The 22,005-nt window shown below is 44.9% G+C and overlaps 1 protein-coding gene across 4 annotated transcripts in view; it reads left to right on the top strand.

Moving 5' to 3' along the window:
* Positions 1–22,005, top strand: part of LOC147634918 (flagellar WD repeat-containing protein Pf20-like) — a 148,335-nt gene that overhangs the window by 73,910 nt on the left and 52,420 nt on the right. For all 4 annotated transcript variants that reach the window (XR_015266820.1, XM_086804181.1, XM_086804179.1 and 1 more), the window contains 2 exons: positions 2,187–2,292; positions 9,205–9,324. Coding sequence is in view for 3 of the 4 variants with exons in the window: in XM_086804181.1 (XP_086660307.1) it covers positions 2,187–2,292; positions 9,205–9,324 (226 nt within the window). In the remaining variant the exon portion in view is untranslated. The remainder of the gene's footprint in view (positions 1–2,186; positions 2,293–9,204; positions 9,325–22,005) is intronic.

Below are 22,005 nucleotides of genomic sequence, written 5' to 3'. Positions count from 1 at the left end.
AAACCATGTTGTCCAGCCATGGAGTGTTGATTATGCTCTTGCAAACAAACAATATCTGGGTGCATTTTATGCAAACAAACAATATCTGGCTGCATTTTATGTACATAAATCCAGAAAAGCCTCCACTTTGAGACATTGCAGAGGCTCTGTACATTGTATGTAAAGCACTTAAGTGTTTGAAGCATGAAAAGGTATGTACAGTAGAGTGTGAGGATAAGAACCATACATCAGAGAGGCTAGGCCTCTGCCTGCATAGGCTGCATGCCTTCATTGCCCATGAAAGACATAGCATTTTCCTCTTCTTCTGAATCACATATGGGGATGCCCTTCTTCAGTATGCCCACCCAATTTTGAAGGATAGAAGCAGAGGCTGAAGTAGAAGTTTGTCCTGGTGAGGGAGAAGAAGCATTCCATTGACGAGATTGAAGGGGGCGTTGCTTCAATACAACCACCTTCTTGGGTTGTTTTTCCTTCATCTTCTCTTTCCCTTTATCTTTTCCTTTTCCTGGAAGTGCGGGCATCTGATTGACTGATTTTGCATTCTTTGCTCCATTTGTATTTGCTGTCTTGACTTGCAAATTCTCATTCTTTTCCCGTGTCTGGGGTGGCAAGGCATTTGGGGGGGGCTGATGCAGAACCATTGGGCATTCAGAGGCTAGATGCCCAAACTTGTGACAGGTAAAACAAGCACCTGCAAACACACCCCACTTCAATTCAAAATACTTTTTGCCCAATTGCACTCCCTCAACTTCCACCGCAATAGAAGGAGTAGGTATGTCAGTGTCCCAGAGAATGCAGAACTTGTTACGGTTTCCCATGGGGCGTGGTGGACAAATGACCTGTCCCAAGGAAGCAGCCAGGCGAGGCAACTCTTCACGCATATAGTCCGGGAAGTTTGCAACCTCAACCCATACAGGGCAGTGATGCCGTATAAGACTTTGATAGTCCTTGTTTGGGGACCAGGGCATAGCATGTACCATTTGCCTCCCATAAAACAGGGGAGAGAACTCAAGAAGCCTCTGCTTGCATGAAGCATCTGATAAATGCACCTCATAAAAGCCTCTGGAAGCAAAATACACTCCCTCTACAAAGCATCCTCCAAGGATGGACTTAATCCACTGCGCGACATCGCTGGCCGCAGGGATTCTTCCTGGAAAGAATATTATAACCGCAGTTTGAGACAACTTTCTGAGAGGGTTTACCAGGGACGGCAACTTCAATTTGTAGGTGACCTCTGGAATCGGTTTGCCCCATTCCTGTCGTGACTGCTGAAAGTCATCCTTAAGGGTATCAAACACATACTGCGCTTCCAACGTATATGCATCATCTTGTAAAGCCGGCTCTGATAGGCGTCGCTTAGCATCTGCAGATCTTTCTTTTCGGGCATATGTACAAACATCTAAGGCTGAAGCCATTGATAGAACCACGGAAAGGGAAAGGCTGTGAAAAGGAACAGGCTGATATTGACAGACGGTGGCTGTGAGGTTACGAAGGCAAGAAGGAAAGTGGAATAGAACAGTAATGCAGAAAAAGTGCAAGAAAGCGGCAAAGAAAAACTGCAAAAAGGACACTATAGAGTTAAGGGAAAAGCATGGCAGGGAAAGACTGAATCGTGCAGCAAGGGGCACGAGGCAGGATAGTCCCGGCGATAAAAACCAGGCGCGTGGACACACACTCACACACACACACGCACAGTCGCACCTGGAAGAAAGGAGGACACAACGCAAGATGGCTGACAGTAGGCGCTTGAAATAGGAGAGACGTTGAGAGGCTGGATAGGCGAACAGAGAGTGCAGGCAACTGGCGGCACACGGCTGGCGCTGCAGAGGCAGCAAAGGGCAGAAGGCGGTGCTGCACGGGCAGCTCTGAGACAGTCGCGATCTCTCTCTCCACACACACACACACACACACACACCACGCGCGCGCACACACACACACACACACACACACACACACACACACGTGTGTATGTAATAAAATGTCTTGAAGTCTTTCTTAACACATTTATATGGGCAAATCTTTGATCACCATGCTTGAAAACCCATCCGTTAGGGTGTCAAATTATTTTTCTTGAAAAGAAGGAATTTCAACCAAGTCCAAGATGGTAGGGAGTTATTAGGAACTAATGATCTGTCTACCCCCTTACTAGTAATGAGCACTTCACACTCTTCTCTTTTAGATTGCAGGTGCAGACAAGAAATGTTGGAGAAATTGAGGAAAGAGAGGAATATTCATCGGATGCACCATAGGCGGATTGCCCAGGAAAAAAATAAGCTCATAGTTGATGTGAAGGTGTGTTTTGCATTCTTAAAATCTTTAAATATCAGGCCATATACTTCAAAGCACTAACGTCAGTTTTGGCTACCTTATGAATATATTTAATGATCTTGGTACCATTCATGATGTCATGGGCATAACATAGAGCAACCACAACTGCAGACCACCCTCATTGTGACACTGAGGATAGAGATTGGCAAAGCTGAGAGGATACCCAAAGAGGAAAGGACATGTAGACTCTGCTAGACTAAGGTTGACTCTATGTTTGCCAGTGCCAAGTCTACTATGAGATTAGAGGGAGATTTCACGCTCTATTCAGAGAGGGATTTGGACCCTTATCCCTGATCATGGAGTACCTAGATCAGAGGTTCCTTGGAATCTTCGTACTGGAACCCAACCGAAACAGAGATTCACTACTCAGAGATCCTCGCCCCTAACAACCCTCCTCTCAGCTTACCGTCACCAGTTTTTTCCAGCCTAGAGGGGTGGATAGGGAGGCATCACAGCCTAGCACAGTGGATATGGGAGCCTATACCACAGTGCCCCCTTGCAGTAGGCCCGTGAGAGTCACAACAGATTGGGCACACACACTCTAGAGAGCTAGACGCCCTCATCCTCCCAGCTCATTTGCCCCGGATTCAAGAGATCCTTGCCCGCCGCCATCGAGCAGCCTCATCCTCATAGCAGACTATCGACATCTCTAGCCTTCTTGTATCACCCATGATGGACATCCTCGATGGGCCCTTGCCCAGCATACAAGATTAATTGACTGTTTTTATTTGGCTCTCCCATATCCCATCACTTATTGTACCCTATACGTGGAATTGTAGGATCTAGATTTTTCATCTTGTATAATCTCAGAGTCTGAGATCTTAGCTTTTAGTCTTCAGTTTTAGTTTATTGTTGCTTTTTATTATTTCATCCATGACGAGATGTCATGGATACTATGTACACATCATTTTGGTCTGCAGATTGCATGTGTAGGTGCTGTACCAGATTATACCTGTTGTACTAGATCTGTACTTGCTATACTAGACTGTACCAGGTTGTACTAGTCTGTATCAAATTGTACTAGCATGTATCTGATTGTACCTTGCTGTACTTGAACTGTACTAGGTCTGTAGTTGCTCTACCAAGACCTGAACTTGCTGTACCAGGACTTGTACTTATTGTACTAGGTGGACCTAACTGCATGGTGTTAGGAATTCATCTCCATTGACTCCTGCTACAAGAAATACCAAGTGCCTTGTATTTCTTATTTGTGTAAAACTAAAATTTGCTTAATTAAGTTCAAAGATTTCTTTAAGTTTTGTGCAGAGCAGGAACAAAGCATGTTTATGCTAACCATGCTCAGGAAGCTTTCCTAGTTTGGTTAGTTTTTCCCTTAGTGGTAGTGCGAACCGAGCGAGTGAAGGTTAGAGACACTAGGGAATCCGGGAGCAAAGCTTATCTGGGAGAACCAGGCAATGTTCCCTCCGCAGTGTTCCCCTTTACCTGTGCTAGTACGGGCGTGCCTGTTGGTACACGGTCCTGGAAGACCAATGAAAGGCAGGTGTGCACCTAGTGAAGGTGGGAGTGTGCCTATGACGAAAAAGAACTGTAATTCATGCCTTAGATAAGCATTATCTTCTTGGGGCTGAATTTGTAGTCAAGATAGATCATCAAAGCTTAAGGTACTTTCTATCTCAAACAAAGCTTTCGGAGAAGCAAATGAGAATGGCAAACTTTCTTTCCATGTTTCATTTTCATATTGTTCACACTCCGGGAAAGAAGAATGTAGTGGTAGATGCATTGTCTAGGAAGCCTTATATAGCTGCAGTTTCAGTGGCCCCCCATGGGGACTTATCTGCCATGCGTGATTTGTTGGAAATAAGTGCACACTAGGTGTACTATTTCTCTAGTCTACATTTGTCTAGTCTTAAGTGTGTGCCATGTGGCACCTCTATAATTGTCCCATAAGTCAGTCTACTCTATCTTGTACTTCTCACCTATATATTGTGGGTGTTACATCAATGAAAGTATCAATCTTGTGTCTTGTCTACACTCATCTCAAGGTAACTCTTTGTCTTTCATTTGTGTTCTTGTTTCATTTCTAGTCTGCTCTTGCTTTCATATTTTCTACATGGTATCAGAGCAGGTTTATCCTGGCTCCCCTCATCTTTGCCCCTGTTTCCTGTGAGCGACTGCCCCTCTTCTTGCTGCAGTCACTTGGTTCAGAACAGGCCGCCGCCTTTGCTGTTGGCCGCCGCTTAGCTGGGTGCTGCCCCTGCTCTTGGTAGTCGACCTGCTGCTGTAGCAGTCCAACAACTATCTGCCGCCACATTTTTTGGGAGCTGCCTCACGTTTTTTTTTTGTATCTCACCGTTTCTATATGTTCGCTTCTGTCCTCTAGTATTGCACATGCAGCTCGTCATATCAGTAAGCAACCCGCCGGCCTGAATTTTCTGCCCGCCCACTTTCTTGCTGTCCACCCTCTTCAGGCTCATACAGCCCGCTGTACTGTTGCTGCTCTCCTTTGGCTGCCTTCTTCATCGACTCAAGGGTGCGCATCATCTAGAAGCAGCTGCAGATCGACTTTCCTCCTAACGAGCTATTTGCTGCATTCAGTTCTGCCATCGCTTCCTCTTGAAGAGTCTACAAGGTACTGTGCATTGTCTCCTTCAGTTTGCTGGTCAGTCCTTTTCTTATCCTCATATCTGCAAACTGCTAGTTCCTCATGCTTCGATGGGCTGTCACATGCTATGGCCTTGACAAGCGGTGAGAGAGCCGGCTTCTAAAAACAGTTTGGATCTCTTCCTTCATTCATTTCTGCAATCTTGTAAGGGAATAGACACTGCCCTTGCATTTTAGCAAGAGGTAAGACCTTCCCACATGGCCTCTTCTACTCATTCTCTCATGTCTATCGACAAATTCAATGGGTCCAACTTTCATACTTGGCAAATCAAAATCAAGTGCCATCTTATGAAAGAAAGTCTTTGGGACGTTGTTCACCATGCTGCTCGCGAAGATTCCGACATGGAGCAAGTTATCACTTATGCTCCCACTGCCAAGAATGACAAAGCCTATGCTATCATCTTGCTCGGTCTTGGAGATGATTACATTCATCACATCTCCGACATACAGTCTGCTTCTCGAGCATGGATCACTTTGGATACCCTTTTTGGACCCCGCTCTAAAAACTCTAAGATTGCACTTATGATCTCATTCTTTGATCTATATATGCAGGAGGGAGCTACTATAGCCTCTCATGTCAATTATTTTCGCAGTCTTATGGTTCAGCTTGCATCAGTGAAGTCCCCCATCTCCGAAGATATTGCTATTGCTGTGCTTCTCAAAAGCTTACCTGACACCTATGCTACTCTTGTCACTACCTTCAAGTATCACAATAATCCTACTCTTGAAGGTATCATCAATGCTCTCCAAGAAGAGGAAAGAACAAAACAACAAAAGGTAACTGACACTGCATTTTTAGCAAAGAAAGGAGGTTCTAAGGTAAGAAAGCCTTGCACCCATTGTGGAAAAACTAATCATATGGAGAAGGACTGCTTCAAGGCTCATCCATGCACCATTTGTGGCCGTGATAATCACCGGGAGAAGGACTGCTACTCTAAAACCTCTACATCAGCCCCTGCATCTACCTCAGCCCATGTTGATGCAGCATCTCCATCAGCAGATCTTGCTGTTCATTCCTCACATGATGAGGAGTGGGCTTTCTGATTACTTCACCTTTCTTGTCTACCACTTTGACCACCGATGATGTAGGTCAAGGGGTTCTAGTGTCTTACTCATTATGCTTTTTGACCTCTCTCTTGTTCCTACCCAAGAGGCAGAGATTGCCCTTGAGGAGGGGATGTCTTCAAGGTCCATCTGTTTGTCTACAGTCAGGTCTACAGTCAGTCTTCTGTCTATCTAGTCTTGTCTGTCTGTCTATTTGTCTATCAATCTGACTGTGTCTTGTTTTAGATCCATCTTGTCCCTATCCTTCTGAACCCATATGAGGATATCACTTGAGGAGGGGTGTCTCAGGATCTTTGTCTGTCATGTCTTCTGTCTTGTCTCTCAGTCTATAGGTCTTTATGTCTGTCTTCTAGTCTTGTCTTTCTGTCTTCCTCCTAGTGTCCACTTAAGGAGGGTGTTGGAAATAAGTGCACACTAGGTGTACTATTTCTCTAGTCTACATTTGTCTAGTCTTAAGTGTGTGCCATGTGGCACCTCTGTAATTGTCCCATAAGTCAGTCTACTCTCTCTTGTACTTCTCACCTATATATTGTGGGTGTCACATCAATGAAAGTATCAATCTTGTGTCTTGTCTACACTCATCTCAAGGTAACTCTTTGTCTTTCATTTGTGTTCTTGTTTCATTTCTAGTCTGCTCTTGCTTTCATATTTTCTACATGTTGGAAATAAGTGCACACTAGGTGTACTATTTCTCTAGTCTACATTTGTCTAGTCTTAAGTGTGTGCCATGTGGCACCTCTATAATTGTCCCATAAGTCAGTCTACTCTATCTTGTACTTCTCACCTATATGATTTGTATCATTTGGATGCTGATTTTTCCCATATATGGACTGTGATCAAAGAGGGTTATATTATGAAGGATAACTGCTTATGTGTGGTGAAGGATATACGTCTAAAGGTTATGAGGAATGTCACGCTCCACCTTATGCTGGTCATAGAGGTATTTTGCCTACGACACGCATGATCGAAAGATATTTCTTTTGGCCAAGCATGCGTAAAGACATCGAGGCATATGTATGCACATGTATTACTTGCCAAAAGCTGAAATTTGATAGGCAAAAGCGTCCTGGTTTGCTTCAGCCACATTGCCTATTCCCTCGCAGCCATGGGAAAGCATTACTTTAGACTTCATTATAGATTTGCCTAGATCCCAGCATGGGAATGATGCTATTTGGAGCATTGTGGACAGGTTTAGCAAGCAAGCTCACTTTTTACCCGTCAAGAAAAAGTTGATCATATGGTGAAGCTTTTCCTTGCTTACATCTTCAAGCATCATGGTATGCCTAAGTCCATTGTTGGGGATAGAGATCCCAGGACTACGAGCCTCTTTTGGAGGGCTTTATTTGATAACATGGGCACTAAGCTCGAGTTCCCATCTGCTTATCACCCCCAAACGGATGGCCAAAGTGAAGCTGCGAATTCAGCCGTGTTGGATTTGTTGAAGTGTTATGTGGCGGATCAAAAGAGTGCCTGGGAGAAGTATCTTCCACTTGTAGAGTTTGCTTACAATAACACAGTTCATGCCTCCACGGGAAAGGCCACGTTTGAGATTATTTATGGCAGAGTGGTCTTGCCACCCATCCTTAGTACAAAGGATGAGATTTTTGCAGCCGATGAGTATGTGTGTGACTTGGATGTAGCCTTTGCTCATGTGCGGACAGCCATTGCAAGGTCACAAGACAAGCATAAGAGGGCTGCTGACGAGCATAGAAGGGTCATGCAAGTCAAGGAAGATGATTTGGTATTGCTGAAATTTGAGAAAGCTAGGCTTCAGAAGAGGCCAGGACGAGAGGGATCATATCCAAAGCTTTCTACCCGATATTATTGACTCTACAAAGTGGTTGACAAGATCAATGAAGTGTCCTACAGGCTTGCTTTACCCAGTCATTGGAAGATTCACAATGCTTTTTACGTGAGTCTTTTGCAGAAGTATGTGGGGACGGATCCAGAAGAGCCTGTCACAGAAGATCCACCAGAGATTGATAAGCTTGAGTAGAGAGAGTTACCACATAGGAAGCTTTCCAGGACATACCTTGTGAAATTTAAAAAGTATTTGCCAATTGATGCAAAGTGGATAGACGAGGATTATTTTGCTGACTACCCTTAGAGATATCTTGAGGCTTTTCAGTTGAGGACAACTGTTTAGAAGCCCGGGGGGATGTCACCATTTGGTCCATCTTCATTTCTGGAGCCACTTCTATGGGACTGTCACTCCATAGGGTGGCTAGATTTGTGCCATGTTCACATGGGGCCAGGCCCGGTGTCCCATGTGAAAGGGCCAGTCTTTTGGTGTCACATGGATGGGAGCTAGATTCGTGCCACCCGTGTGTGACCAGGGAACCAGTTTTGTGCCACCCGTGTGTGACCTGCTTCGTGCTGTATGGACGGAAACTTGTTGGTGCCACCCGTGTACGGCCAGGATGGCGTCTTACCTATGGGATTGTTACTCCATAGGAAGACCAGGACATATATTCATATTTCTGTCGCGCTAGTTTTGTGCCCGACATGAACTTTTTGTACAAGTTTCATGAAAGGGAGATTTCGTCCATTACATGTGCACATGCATTTATGACTGCATGCATAAGCTTGTTTTCGCATGATTTGTTTGCGTGTATTTGCCACCTTGTAGCAATAACAAAAGAAAATTAGATATCTAGCTCCTCCTGTAAGGGTGCCAAAGCCGATGCCAACACCCCTTTTGAATCAATGGAGTAATCCCAAAGCTTTCTTAGTGTGGCCTGAGGGTAGGAATCCTTTGAATCTGTCCAGGTAGTAATAGTTTGGCATTCCTCATAGTGTAAATGAAGAAAGGCAACCTCTTCAAGGGATTGACTGCATCACTCCATTCCCACTCATCGGGATCCGATGATTAGTGGGACATCTACCATAAAGCCATTGGCACCAAGAACCTTGAGTCACAGGCTCAAGAGAATAGGGTTAATAGACCATGGAAAGTATTTTTTGGAATTTTCAGCTCGGATAATTTTGAATTATTTCTTGATCATGTTTGAGTTCTCATCAAAAGTCATGGAACTCCTTAAAAAGACAAACAACTTAGAGACTATGCTAGGTTTTTTCCTGATTTCACATTTTGTATGAGGTCTCAGATTGTCAACAAACGTTTTGAGTCTGTTAAGCATACTTGAGAAAGTGTACATTATAAGTTTTTTTTAATTGTTTTGATGCCAGAGATTACAAAGACATTTTGCTCAATATGAACCTATCATTAGAGAGTTGAAACGTAAATATGAGGTTGCAGTGAGGCAGAAAGCACTAGTTGTGCTCGAAAGAGATAAACTACAAGAACAAGTAAGTTTATGTGATTGTTAATTATTTTCAGGTAGAAAATCTACTTTTAAAACTGTGGAAATGTTATGATGAGGCACAGGTTTTTCAAGTGCATGTTTGAATGATATATACACATCACACACTTTTTTTTTTTTTTTGTAAAGCTTCATTTCATTAATTACAGGTGGGAAACCTCAAAACGAGGAAAACCCACCAAAAAGATCACACTTTTTATTTACAAGTGGGAAACCTCTAAGCGAGGAAAACCCAGAAAAAGAAGAGTAACTATAGGCTTCACTACCTAGAAGCAATCAAAGTAAATCCTATAAGCATCAAGAGTGATGTCCCCAGCATCATAAGCAAAATGAAGCGCGTGACCAAGCGAGAACTTGAAGTAATGGAAGGGAACAATGTCATTGGCTTGGAACATGAGGTTGTTCCGAACATGCCATATGGTCCAAAAGACCCAGAATCGGACCCAGCTGAAAAATACAGCAAACTGAGACTGTGATGTTTGTAACACCCCAAAAAGCCAAAAGCATCTGTGAAAAATGCCCGAAGGGAAACGAAGGCGAAGAGCAGTCGAGACCCGGCGAATGAACGATCTGGAGCATACGCAACCCCATAGTAAATGTGGGACAGTCTCCTCAGTAGCTTTACATCGGACACAACGTGAAGGCGCAATATGACGTGCATGTAACAAGCTACCAACAGGAAGAGCACCAATCAAACAGCGCCACAAGAACAGGCGTTCTTTAAGAGGCAGATGACTTTTCCAAATGCGAAACAATGTACGTTTCCACCACATTGAAGATTTGGAGAGAGACCATAGCTGATTACCATGTCTGACTATCCATGCATCCGATTGCAAGAGGGCATAAACTGTCCCAGCTGAAATACATTTCATAGCAGTGGTTCCAAGATTCCAATCAGATAGACGAGAATCCACATTCAAGCGAGGTAAAGGAGAAATATCAGCAATCATCCGCTGAATTTCTGTCCAAAGATGAGAATAATGGGATCCCAATTGAAAACGATCCGCCGCAACAGAGAAGGAAAGAACCTGACCAGTGTCATCCACCACCTGATGTATCTGACAAATTCCTTTTTGAGATAGAAAATATGCCTGACGAGGTGAACGGTCAACCAAAGTGGAAGAAAATACACGACTCCAATGCAAACTCTCTAGCCGCAGGGAATTGCCCATCAAAGATCGGGAACCATGCCATATCATATGTGAAGTAACTTCCTTCCAATCAATAATGAGAGAAGAAGTGAAAGGACATCCCGGAATGTGTCCTTCAAGTTTTCCACATATAAGATCCCAGTATGTGGGTTGCCAATGACCATAGAATGGCGTGACAATATGCCGACACAAATGGGACACCATGAGAGTCCAGGGTTGCTGCTGATCCAACAAAACCGGCAAAAGCATAGCTTTCCTAGCCAAAACATGACGTCTCAAATCCAAAATATTCAGGCCTCCAAGGCGCTTAGGAGAGCATAACTTGTCCATGGATAACAATCTGAGGCCCTTTCCACGAGATGAAGTGCGCCAGAAATGCGCCAATATACTTGACATAAGGGACTTCAAGCGGGATTGAGACCAATATAGCAAAGGTAGATAAAACTGCACATAAGCTACAAGAATGCATTGCACAATTCTAAGACGCACATGAAGCGGCCAAGTGGACAACTTCCAATAATGTAACTTGGAGTGCAAGCGCTCGGCTACCCAATCCAATTTCCGTGTAGCCGATACAGTCCAACCCAGCGGATAACCCAAATGACGAACTATAATGTTCGGAGGAACAAGTTCGCCTGGCCAAAGCAGCTTATGCCAATCATACTCAGTCAGAGCCAATAGTTTGGATTTACGAAAATTCACTTTGAGGCCTGCTGCCAATCCAAACAAATGAAGAGTGTGCATAATTTGTTCCACATCATCTTGGTGATTGCGAGGCATAAAGAGAGAATCATCTGCATAAGCTTGCGCAATAAAATGTTTCCCAGAGGGTAATTTCAAGCCCTGCAATCTTCCAGACGAAGTCAAAGATTCCAAATACATAAGTAGGGGATGAGTAGCAATCGCATAAAGCAAAGCACTGAGAGGACAACCTTGCCTTACTGAACGTCCCAAATGCCAAGGATCTGTGAGAAAACCATCCAACAAACTGGCAGAGGTACTGTCAGCATACAAGAAATAAACCACAGAGGATAGCTTAGGGCCAAATCCCAGCCGAAGCATGGTATCTGCAATGTAATCCCAAAGAACAGTGTCAAATGCCTTTTCAATGTCAACCTGCATGACCAATACATCTTGTCGAGTGTATTTCGCATACTCCATGCCAATGATGACATTTGCTAGATTATCAGTAATTTGCCTTCGTGGAATGAAGCCATACTGAGATGGATGCAAACCATCATGCAAAAACCCTTTAAGTCTATTGACAAGCATTTTAGCCAGTAATTTATAAACCACAGGCATGAGCGTAATCGGCCTACATTGCGAGAACTCTTCACAAAGTGCTTGCTTTGGAATCAACTTGAGCAAGCCTTCTTTCCAAGATGAAGGCAAAACCTGTTGCTCCCATGCCCTGTTTATCATTAACAATAGTGGCTGATCCAGGTAGTGCCAAAACGACAAGAAAAATTCTACAGTAAGGCCATCCCAACCGGGAGATTTCCAACGGCCCAAATCACACAAACTGGCATACAATTCTGTCTCCGTGAAGGCGGCTTCCAAAAGTTGAGCCTGGTGCGCCGATAAAATCGGTGCAACTTGAGATAAAAACAAGCGACGAGCCTCTCGACCTTCCTGCGTGAGAGAAGAGGCCTCAAAAATCTTGCCATAATGAGATTCCATGGCCCGTGCAAGCCCCACACGAGAGGTAGTCCAATCACCAGTCGGGAGTTTAATCCTCTTAATAGTTTGAGACTGCCTAGAAAGATGTAAATGACGAAAGAATTGTTTAGAAGTGCATCCTTTATCCGCTATAGCCTTTTGGCGAGCTCTAGTCTGCCACTTTGCCAATTTTCTCTCATCATTACGATGCAACAAAGCACGAGCAGAAAGCAACTCTGTCATCTGGATTTCAGTAAGAGATGAAGTGTTAGCCAGATGCATCAAACTTTGACAAGTGCCTTTGGCCTGTTGAACTTGCTCTCTGAAATGCGATAAATAGTGTCTGCCATAATTCTGGATCACACATTGAACCCGCATAACAAAACGAAACCATGCTGTGTCCATATCAACATGCATTTGAGAGATCAATGGCGAAATAATATCCACAATCAGATTGCGAAAAACCTCATGCTTAAGATAAGCATTATTGACATGCAGAAGTCTCTTTCTAGTTAATGAATCATTGGCAGAACATGAACCGAATTGTATTTTCAAGCATATCGGAGCATGATCCGAGAGACACAAGGAGTAATCAATCCACATATCACATACAAAATCATCATACTGCTGCATCTGAAAGAGATACCATCGGTCCAGACGAGCACGATACAATGATCGAGCGTTATGCTGAAATGTGAATCCTGGATCATTGGCTTGCAACAGAGGCCACAAATCCAAGGCATTACATGTGTGCTGAAAGAGATCCCAAGCTTGTCGTTCCACATGAAGCATGTGAGAATGTCCAGTAGTATTATCCACATGATTTGGAGCATTATTAAAATCGCCACAAAGAAATGCATTAGAACGCCAACAATAAGAGGAGATGGCATGCCACAAACGAGACCTGTCAGTAGAGGCTGTGTATGCATACACACCACCAAACTCAAAAACTTCCCCATTGATAATACATTGAATGACCATCCATCTGCCAGCTGGATCATTGAATACCAACATGGTAAATAATTCATGGCGAACAAGCATCAGCACTCCAGAGTATCCAGCGGATCCTGCATAAGCTATCCAATATCCCGCAAAATAGGAAGTTTGTCCGGCAAAATTATGCTGATTATGCTCTTGAAGAACAACAATATCTGCTTTGCAAGTATGTACATAGTGCCAGATTAGCCTCCATTTATCCTGATTGCATAATCCGCGCACATTATATGAAATGCAATGTATAGAACTATGCATCTTAAATGGTATATACAGTGGGCGAGAAAACCAACAGAAAGCTTAAGAACTCGTGCCCATGGGCACATCCGCATCTGTCGCGGAAACATCAACTGCCAAATCAAAACTCGAATGTGGAGGAAACAAGTGATGGCCTTCCGACGTTGAAGCGGTGCCCCCTGTAACTACTTCCTTATAGGATCGAACAACTTTATCCCAGGCCTGAGCCAAGGAAGAGTTATCATTACAAGGCAGTTTTTGCTGAGCAACATTCTTCAAGGGGGGCACATAATTGCGAGAAGATGGTAGAGTACGTGCTTTGACAGTTTTCTTGGGTACTATCCACGCCTGAGTAGCAGGAAGCTTCTCTTTGCCCTTGTCTTTGATGTTCGGGGAAGCAGGAACACTTGGCATTTGAGACTGCTTCCCTTTACCTTTATTTAGTCCAGTTGTTGATGTGGATGCAGAAGCACCTTTAGATTGTGCCTCAGGGGAAGATTTCGCTGGAGGAGGAGTCTGAGGGGTAGGGACAGCCGAAGGAGGGGGTTGTAGATTTGGTTCAGAACATTCAGATTGCATATGACCAAATTTGCCACAGTGAAAACAGGAATTGGCAAATTTCCCCCATTTAAGCTTGAATGGTCGCTTTCCGACCACTGTGTCCCCAGAATCAACGGTAATGCCCATAGGAGCAGGAAGATCAGTGTCCCATAGAATACAAAAACGATTTGTATTGGCATCCAACTTCGGGGGGCAAATCACTTTGCCCAATTGAGCAGCCAACAAAGGAAGAAAATGACGCCAAGTACGAGGAAAATCCACCACTTCAACCCAAACAGGGCACTTATGTCGAATAAGGCTCTGATAATCTTTAGTAAGAGCCCAGGGAAGAACATGAGTCATTTGCGTATTGAAGAAGAGGGGAGACATTTCCAACAAAGCATCTCTAGCTTCCATGTCTGCTAACAAGACCTCATAGAATCCTCTTGCTCCAAAATAAACACCCCGGACTGCTTGACGCTTAAGCAAGAAATCAACCCATTGTCCCACATCCTGTGCACTAGGCATCTTGCCCGGGAAAAAGAGAATCACTGCATTCAATGCATACTGCGCAACCGGATCCATGAGCTCCTGCACCGGAATACGCACTTCTGTGGCTGGAGCAGGTCCTTCCCAAGCACATCTTGCTTCTTCGAAATCCTCATGCAGGCATTCCTTAATCAAAGACATGGCATCCAAATTGGAGGTGTTCATTGCTTTCCGACGCTTATAAATGGCCAGCTCAGGTGATTCCATCATGCACACCTTAAATTTTCTATAATCCCCAGAACTGCTGAAAGCCCTACTGCTGCTGCAGACAAGAATTTGCTGCGGTACCACTGGCCGAATCTACTGCAAGCCCCAAATGAAGTAGAAACCCTAATGCTGCTGCAGACGAGGAAGTACTGCTGCTGTAGAACGCTGCTGTAGAACAGGAGTCGGGCTGGCTGACACACACACACACACAAAAACACGCACACACACACAGTACGCACGCACGTGCGTACAGACACAAACAGAGATGTACAACGCAGCACACACAGGGGCGAGTGAACACACTCAGCGGCACAGAGAAGACTCACGCTGTCGCTGGACAGATTCTTTCATGTGGTCGCCGGCTTTATCAGACAGGTAAGTGGCGAGCAGAGTCGAGCAGAGACGCAGGCGATTACAGTCGCAGGTTTGCAGGCGAACAGAGTCGCAGCGAACAGGGTCGCAGGGTCGCAGACGAGCAGTAGAACAGGGTCGCAGGCGAGCGCACCACACACACCACACACACACACTTTTTTTTTTTTTATAGTAAAACCAGTAATTGTTATATTTTCATAAAGTCAATATACAAGACATTAGACTCCAAAGGAGAGCCTAATGGAAGCACACAAGAAAGTTTACATAATCATATTCTCCAGAGTGGAGAATATCCAAAGATCAAAAGCACTCGAAGAAAAGCTGAATACAAGATGCATCCATGTCACCCTCAAGGCAAGCAGCATATACAGACTGTCGCAATGAGGCTCGGAAAGATTCATATGATTGGAGATTGTGCCTTCCCAAATATGCAAAATTGTGTTCACTCCAGATGGTCCATAGGGCCCAATATCTCACCCAAAATAGAAAAAGTGAGTATTGGGACAAAGTTCTGAGATGTCTGCCAAAGAGCCAGAAATGTTTCCCAAATCTATGAGTTGGGAAGCGAAGGCAAAGATAATCAGAAATACGCCTGAGGAGGATCCTAGAACAAGGACAATGCCAAAGCAAATGAGGAATATTCGAATGATATGGAAAAGTAAAATGCCTTTGAAACAAAGACTTTTCCTCTGGAGATGTTTGACAGGTACATTGTCAGTGGGGGTTACACTTGCAAGACGCCATATTGCATCATCCACCTGTCTAAGATGTATGGCTCTTTCAGAGACAATTCCACACACACACACACACCCCCACCAACTCACACCCACTCACATGCATGTGGACACACACACACGCTGTATGTAGATATGTATGCATGCACATATGTTTGTATGTATTTGCGTTGTGAAGATGCCGGGTGATGGCCTCGATAACACCACCAGCAGCAGCAGACACGCAAGAAGAAAATGTAAAGGGATCGGAATTACGGGATACTAAGATCCCAGCTCCAAGGGCACCAATCAACTCTGCACCTATCCTTATAGTCCTCCAGCTAACACCTTCGGACACCTATACACACCCCAATTTGACTCAGTTGGTTCCTCCAGTTGTCCTCCCAAGTCAGACCTGACCTCCAACACCTCGGATCTTTAACGTATATACCACAACTGACCTCCTTTGACAGTCTGCTGACCTGAATCCTTCCCAGTTGACACACAGCTGACTGTAAAGTAATTCAAAAGACTGACACCCCAGTCCGATATGAGTCTTCTTGGCTCTTTTATTATCCTCCAACATCAGCTAACCTTAAACCTCTAACCCCAGGGTCTAACTGAACACTTGACTGCCCTCTGCTGACCTTTTGCTGACATTCTGTTGACATTCTTCTGACATCTGTCTGATTGATTTGACTGATCAGATTCAACTGACTGAAACAGACCCAACTGATTCAGTTGCATTAGACTTCCTCTCCTCTGTGTCCTCTAACGATTTTAGACCCTCAAAACACTCAAACCTCGCAAGGATCCAACACTATGGACTCTCAACTGATTACAACTGACTAACAGTTGACTCCGAATCACCATTCAGCCCACTAACCAGTCTATCTGACTATTGACAGTCCCCTAACTGTCAGACTTGACTCAAAACCACTCCCTTCAACCCAAATAAACCAATCCTAGTCCTCTACACCTTCAGCTGATTACAGTTGATGCTCAAATGACCTTATTTGACTCTGTATCTTCTCATCTGATGTTGACTGAGTCAGCTCTAACTTAGCATCAGCTTCCCAGACAACAGGCTGACACACACAGGTGTGTTATCTCCATAAACTCAATCAAAGCAGCACATTCACCACAACTAAAACATCAAAACCAAAAACTTTGCATCCATTCAAAGCAGTTACAACCCAAACTCTCCGACTTCTCCAAATAGACAAAAAACACATCAGTGTCTCAACATCCCTAAGACATGGGCCAAAACATACGAGAAGAAAACACCAAAAACCTTAGGGATCCTCCACAGGTAGACCCTAGCAACAGCTCTTCAAAGCATAGTCTTCATACCCACAACTTCAAGCTTGACCAAATCTGCAGCTACAATTTGCATGTCTTTTTCAAACACAAACCAGTCTTCACCTAACAGACAACAGCTACAGTTGAGCAAGTATTAGACTGAGCCAAGTCTCTAACAGAGATGCCACACAGAGATCCTAGGACATCCACGTCCTAGCTGATTCTCTGGTCCTCAGCACACCCTCTACTCTGACTCAAACAAACCTACTCACATTGTACTGACCTTATTTTCTGCAACCTTTAAAATCTGCAGGTTCTTCAGGTAGCAAACTTCAACAAAAAAAACTGACCTGCAGGTAACCTCTCCTCTGCAGTCCCTGCTCCTCGTCTCAAAAAAAACTCTCTAAAACTTAAAAAATTCTCCCCTTTCATCTACTCGTCGCGGTCTTGTTTTCTTCTAGAATGTTGCGTTGCCCGACCCCCACAATTACCCATACTCTTTCCTTTTTCCTTCACGCCTACGCACATCCATTAGGCTGCTACGCGTTGTTTTTGCCACCAAGGGTCCACTTCACATTATCATATATACATTATATCTACCTATACATCATGTTTGGATTGGGCTTGGGGTTTCTCTCACATATTGCCCAACCCCTTGGGTGAAACACTTTTCAAGTGTTTCACCTTCTCGTTTGTTCTTCAAACTCCTCTCTTCCACAAATCACTCCATATAACTCCATTAACAACATCAAGGCACCATCCAGCATTTCAACACCCAACACCCTCCTGGATTAAAAGGGTATAACACCATCCTCCAAAGCCATCCAACTGACTTGATCCACCCACCTGGATCAAACACCATATATCCTTGTTGCACACCTCCATACAGCCCAAAGATCATACTTACATGATTCCGAAAATATTTCATGCCTAATCCTCCACGTCTTCAAACCAAATTCCAACAACATGCTCATAGCATCCAAAAGCTCATCATCCCTGATACACACTCTAGTATCCACATGGGCATCAACCTGCTCAACATGAGCTAGATCCACAGATTCTTCAAACAAAGCAAAGATCCCCTCCAAAGTGTCATCCAACAAAACATCCACAACATTATCCACACCACTATCCATATATTCATCCACATATGATTGCTAAACCATGCTAGCACCATTTGCCCCTGTGTCATCATACAAAGGCAATTCTGACAAACTCTCTACTTCACACACATCATAAAACAAACTTGTAGACGCCACACTGGCACCCTCTGATGAAGCAATCCCCAATTTAGGTGTTTGTGATATCTCCAACACACTAGGGACCACCTGCCCCTCCATAGTAGACTCACCAACCTCTGAGCAATCCTCCCATCACTTTGCCAGCATCTACTACCTCCAACTCTGGGTCCATAGCCATACAACCTGCACTTTCTGTAACTTCACAAACACACTAATCCAATGCCTTTGCATCCACTGACACATCACTCACACAGGGATCCACATCATGCACACTACTACTAGCATGACACACATCAAGCAAATCAAATGTATCATCTCTACCTGGCATAGTGGGTGGCATACACAAACCAACCCTCCATCTCATCTTCCTTTCTTGTTACATGGCAATCTTCACAACTTCTGCAAATGTGTGTGGATCTTTCACCTCCACCTTCTCCTTGATCCTATCATGCAGAACTTCAATAAACTTTTCCTTCTTCAGAAAGTTAGAGGAAGAGAGGAGTTTGAAGCACAAAGGGGAAGGTGAAACACTTACAAGTGTTTCACCCAGGGGATTTGGGCAATATGTGAGAGGAATCCCGAGCCCAATCCAAACATGATGTATAAGCAAATATAATGTATATATGATAGTGTGTAGTGGATCCATGGTGGCAAAAGCGACACGTGGTAGTCTAATGGATGTGCACAGGTGTGAAGGAAAAAGGAAAGAGTATGGGCAATCGAGGGAATCGGGTGGTGCTACATTCTAGAAGAAAGCAAGGTGGCCACGAGTTGAAGAAGAGCACAATTTAGTTTTTTCGGAGGAGGAAGGGATAGAGTGACTCCACAAGAGAGGCGATGGACTGCAGTGGAGAGGTTTCTTGCAGGTCATTTTTCTTTGTTGAAGTTTGCAGGCTGGAGGCCCTGCATCTATTTGTGGTTGTAGACACCGGCAGTAAACAGTGTGAGTGGTTTTGGTTTTGCCTGAGCAGAGGGAGTGTTGAAGACCAGAGGATCAGCTAGGATGTGGCTGCCCTAGGATCTCTGTGTAGCATCTCTGTTAGAGACTTGGCTCAACTTAATACATCCTCAACTGTAGTTGCTAAAGACGATGCTTTGAAGTGTTGTTGTTGGGGTATACCTGTAGAGGATCCCTATGATGTTTGTTGTTTTCTTCTCATATGTTTTGGCCCACTGTTGTGTTTTTATCTATTTGATGAAGTCAGAGAGTTTGGATTGTATCTGTTATGAATCGATGCAAAGTTTTTGGATTTGATGTTTTAGTTGTGGTGAATGTGCTGCTTTGATTGAGTTTATGGAGATAAAACACCTGTGTGTGAACGCCTCCCCCTTGGTTCGGATTGCTCCTCATCCGGGTTCAAGTCGGCCTTTTTCCTCGATTAGCATCATGGCTAATCATTCTCCCTCGGCCGGGCGAACCATTGTATTTTCCGAAGCCGAGCTTGCGGTCCTCTACGCCGAAATAGAAAAAGACTCCAAAACGACCCTCATTGCCAGAATCTTTGGATCTCACCCGTCCCGTCTCCAGGCTTGGGATTGGGTCCTGGCGGCTCTGCCCTCCGACCTCGCTCTACACTTTCGAGATGTCAGGTTGCTTGGAAGAGGTTTCTTCCAAGTGGATTTTGATTCTGAGGACGCAGCCTCAGAGGTTTTGAAGGGCAGCCCTTTGCCATTGGGCCCGAGGAAGATATTCTTTCTTCCTCTGGAGTAGGGAAGATATTCTTTCTTCCCTACTCCAGCTATTTTGACCCTGTTGAGGAAGACCGGAACCGTTTCCCGATTACTGTCAGATTCCCAGGTCTTCCTCACGCATATTGGCCTATGTTAGAGGCCATCGGGTCTGCCTTTGGGCTTGTTCTTCAAGTGCCCCCCCTTCACGCCTTGCTGACATCTTCTGCCCAGGTGTTCACTGCCTCGGCTGATGCTGTCCCCAGGGTCATGGTTCTTGCCCATGACATTGAGCTCTTTGAGGACTATGTTTTGCTTTTGGGTCCTTGTGGCCCTTTGAAGCAACGTATGGAGATTGCAAGTAAACCCGATCAGTGCCGGGTTTGTCAACAACAGGGTCACTTTGCTCTAGTTTGTCCTCGGGCTCGAGGTCGCAGGAGGCCTCGTAAGCGGGCCTCTCAGGCCCACCTCCCTTGGTTCCTTCTCGTCCTTCAATCCGCCAGGTGTGGCGAGCTGTCTCTCACGCCCGCCCCCCTGGTGCGATTGATGGAAGGCTTTCTCGGTTCAGGTACAGATAGATGATGTTTCTGGTCAGAGGGATGTGTTAGCTGATGCATCTTTGCAGAGAGATGATATCTCAGATCACGATGACTTTGTGGAGTCCTCTCTACTTGGAGGGGGCGATATGCAGGATGTTCACTACAGGATTTTCAGCATGATGCCCCGCAGGGCGAACAAGTTTCTCGTGCATATGCAGGCACGGTGCAGGGCCTCGGACAAGGGCATGTTAGTGGACTTTGCCCTGTGGATTTTCCCGTCCTCCAGCATTATGAGAGGCGTCCTCAGGCTGCCCATCGTCTTCTTGAATCGGGGGTCAAACCCTCTTCTCTTCCATGAGAATCGTCTCATGGAATGTTCAGGGCCTTGCAGGGCTTCCCACCCGTGGTAGGAAGCACCTTCTGAAGGACTAGCTTCACAGTGCTATTACAGGAGGGCCTATGGATGTGCTTTTGTTGCAGGAACACAAATTGGATAGATCTCATTGTGGCAAAACTGGTAAGATGTTTTCTGGCCACACCTTCTAGTCCTCGGCAGTTGGGACTAGAGGGGGTGTTTGTATTTCAGTGGCAGCATCTATTATACCTCATGTTATTGGGAACGGTGTTATCATCCCTGCTAGAGCGCAATGGATCTTGATCATGCATGAGGGTTAGAAATTGGGAATCTTGAATATCTATGCACCTAACGTGAGAGGTGAAAGGGTGGCCTTTTGGGACACCATCACAAATGTCATTCCCCAGGTTGGTCATTGGATAATGGGAGGAGATTTTCATATGGTTGAGCAACCTTCTGACAAGAAGGGTGGACGCGAAGGGGGTTTACACCCTTTGGAGCGAGCCTCATGGGAGAGGTTCACGCTTTCCTTTTCTGGCAGGGATTGCTGGACTGAGGATGACTTCCAGAGAAGGCCAAATTCCTTATCTTTCTCTTGGCAAAACCGCAGGAGCGGGGATGAGAGCATCTTTGCACGTCTGGACAGGTTTTATGTGGATGATTGGTCCTTGGACAGAGGAGGCACCATTGCTATTATGCCTGGCACCACCAAATCTGATCATTGCCCCGTCGTTTTGTGTCTCAGGGAGCCTGGGGCTCGCTCGCCCTCTCCCTGTATCCGTATCCTTGACTCTCTTTATCTAGATGCTGACATCTCCCTTGAGATCAGAGAGTTATGGAGATCTTGTGACGGTCCTGATCCTCGTCATAGCTCTAGGCGTAGGATTGTTGCTCTTCAGAGGGAACATGAAAAGCATCCACATGCGAGTTGGATTACAGACCTCTTGACCATAGTTAGAGCAGAGCTGCAGTTGGCCATGGACAGCAGGAGGGTTGAGTTCGCCTTTCATGCGAACGAGGCCTTTTGGACTCAGATGGGTGCCAGATGCAACAAAGAGTTTTTTTCAGCACACAGGCCTTCCCATAGCAGGGATTCTGTGAGGTACTTGCAGGATTCACGGGGTGAGGTTCAAATTGAGCC

Source organism: Cibotium barometz, chromosome 10, assembly GCF_041138505.1.
Source record: "Cibotium barometz isolate CiBa-2024 chromosome 10, ASM4113850v1, whole genome shotgun sequence".
In the NCBI taxonomy this organism is placed as follows: Eukaryota; Viridiplantae; Streptophyta; class Polypodiopsida; order Cyatheales; family Cibotiaceae; genus Cibotium; species Cibotium barometz.
The sequence above is the reverse complement of the archived record's forward strand: the minus strand, read 5'-3'. Positions and strand labels throughout refer to the sequence as shown.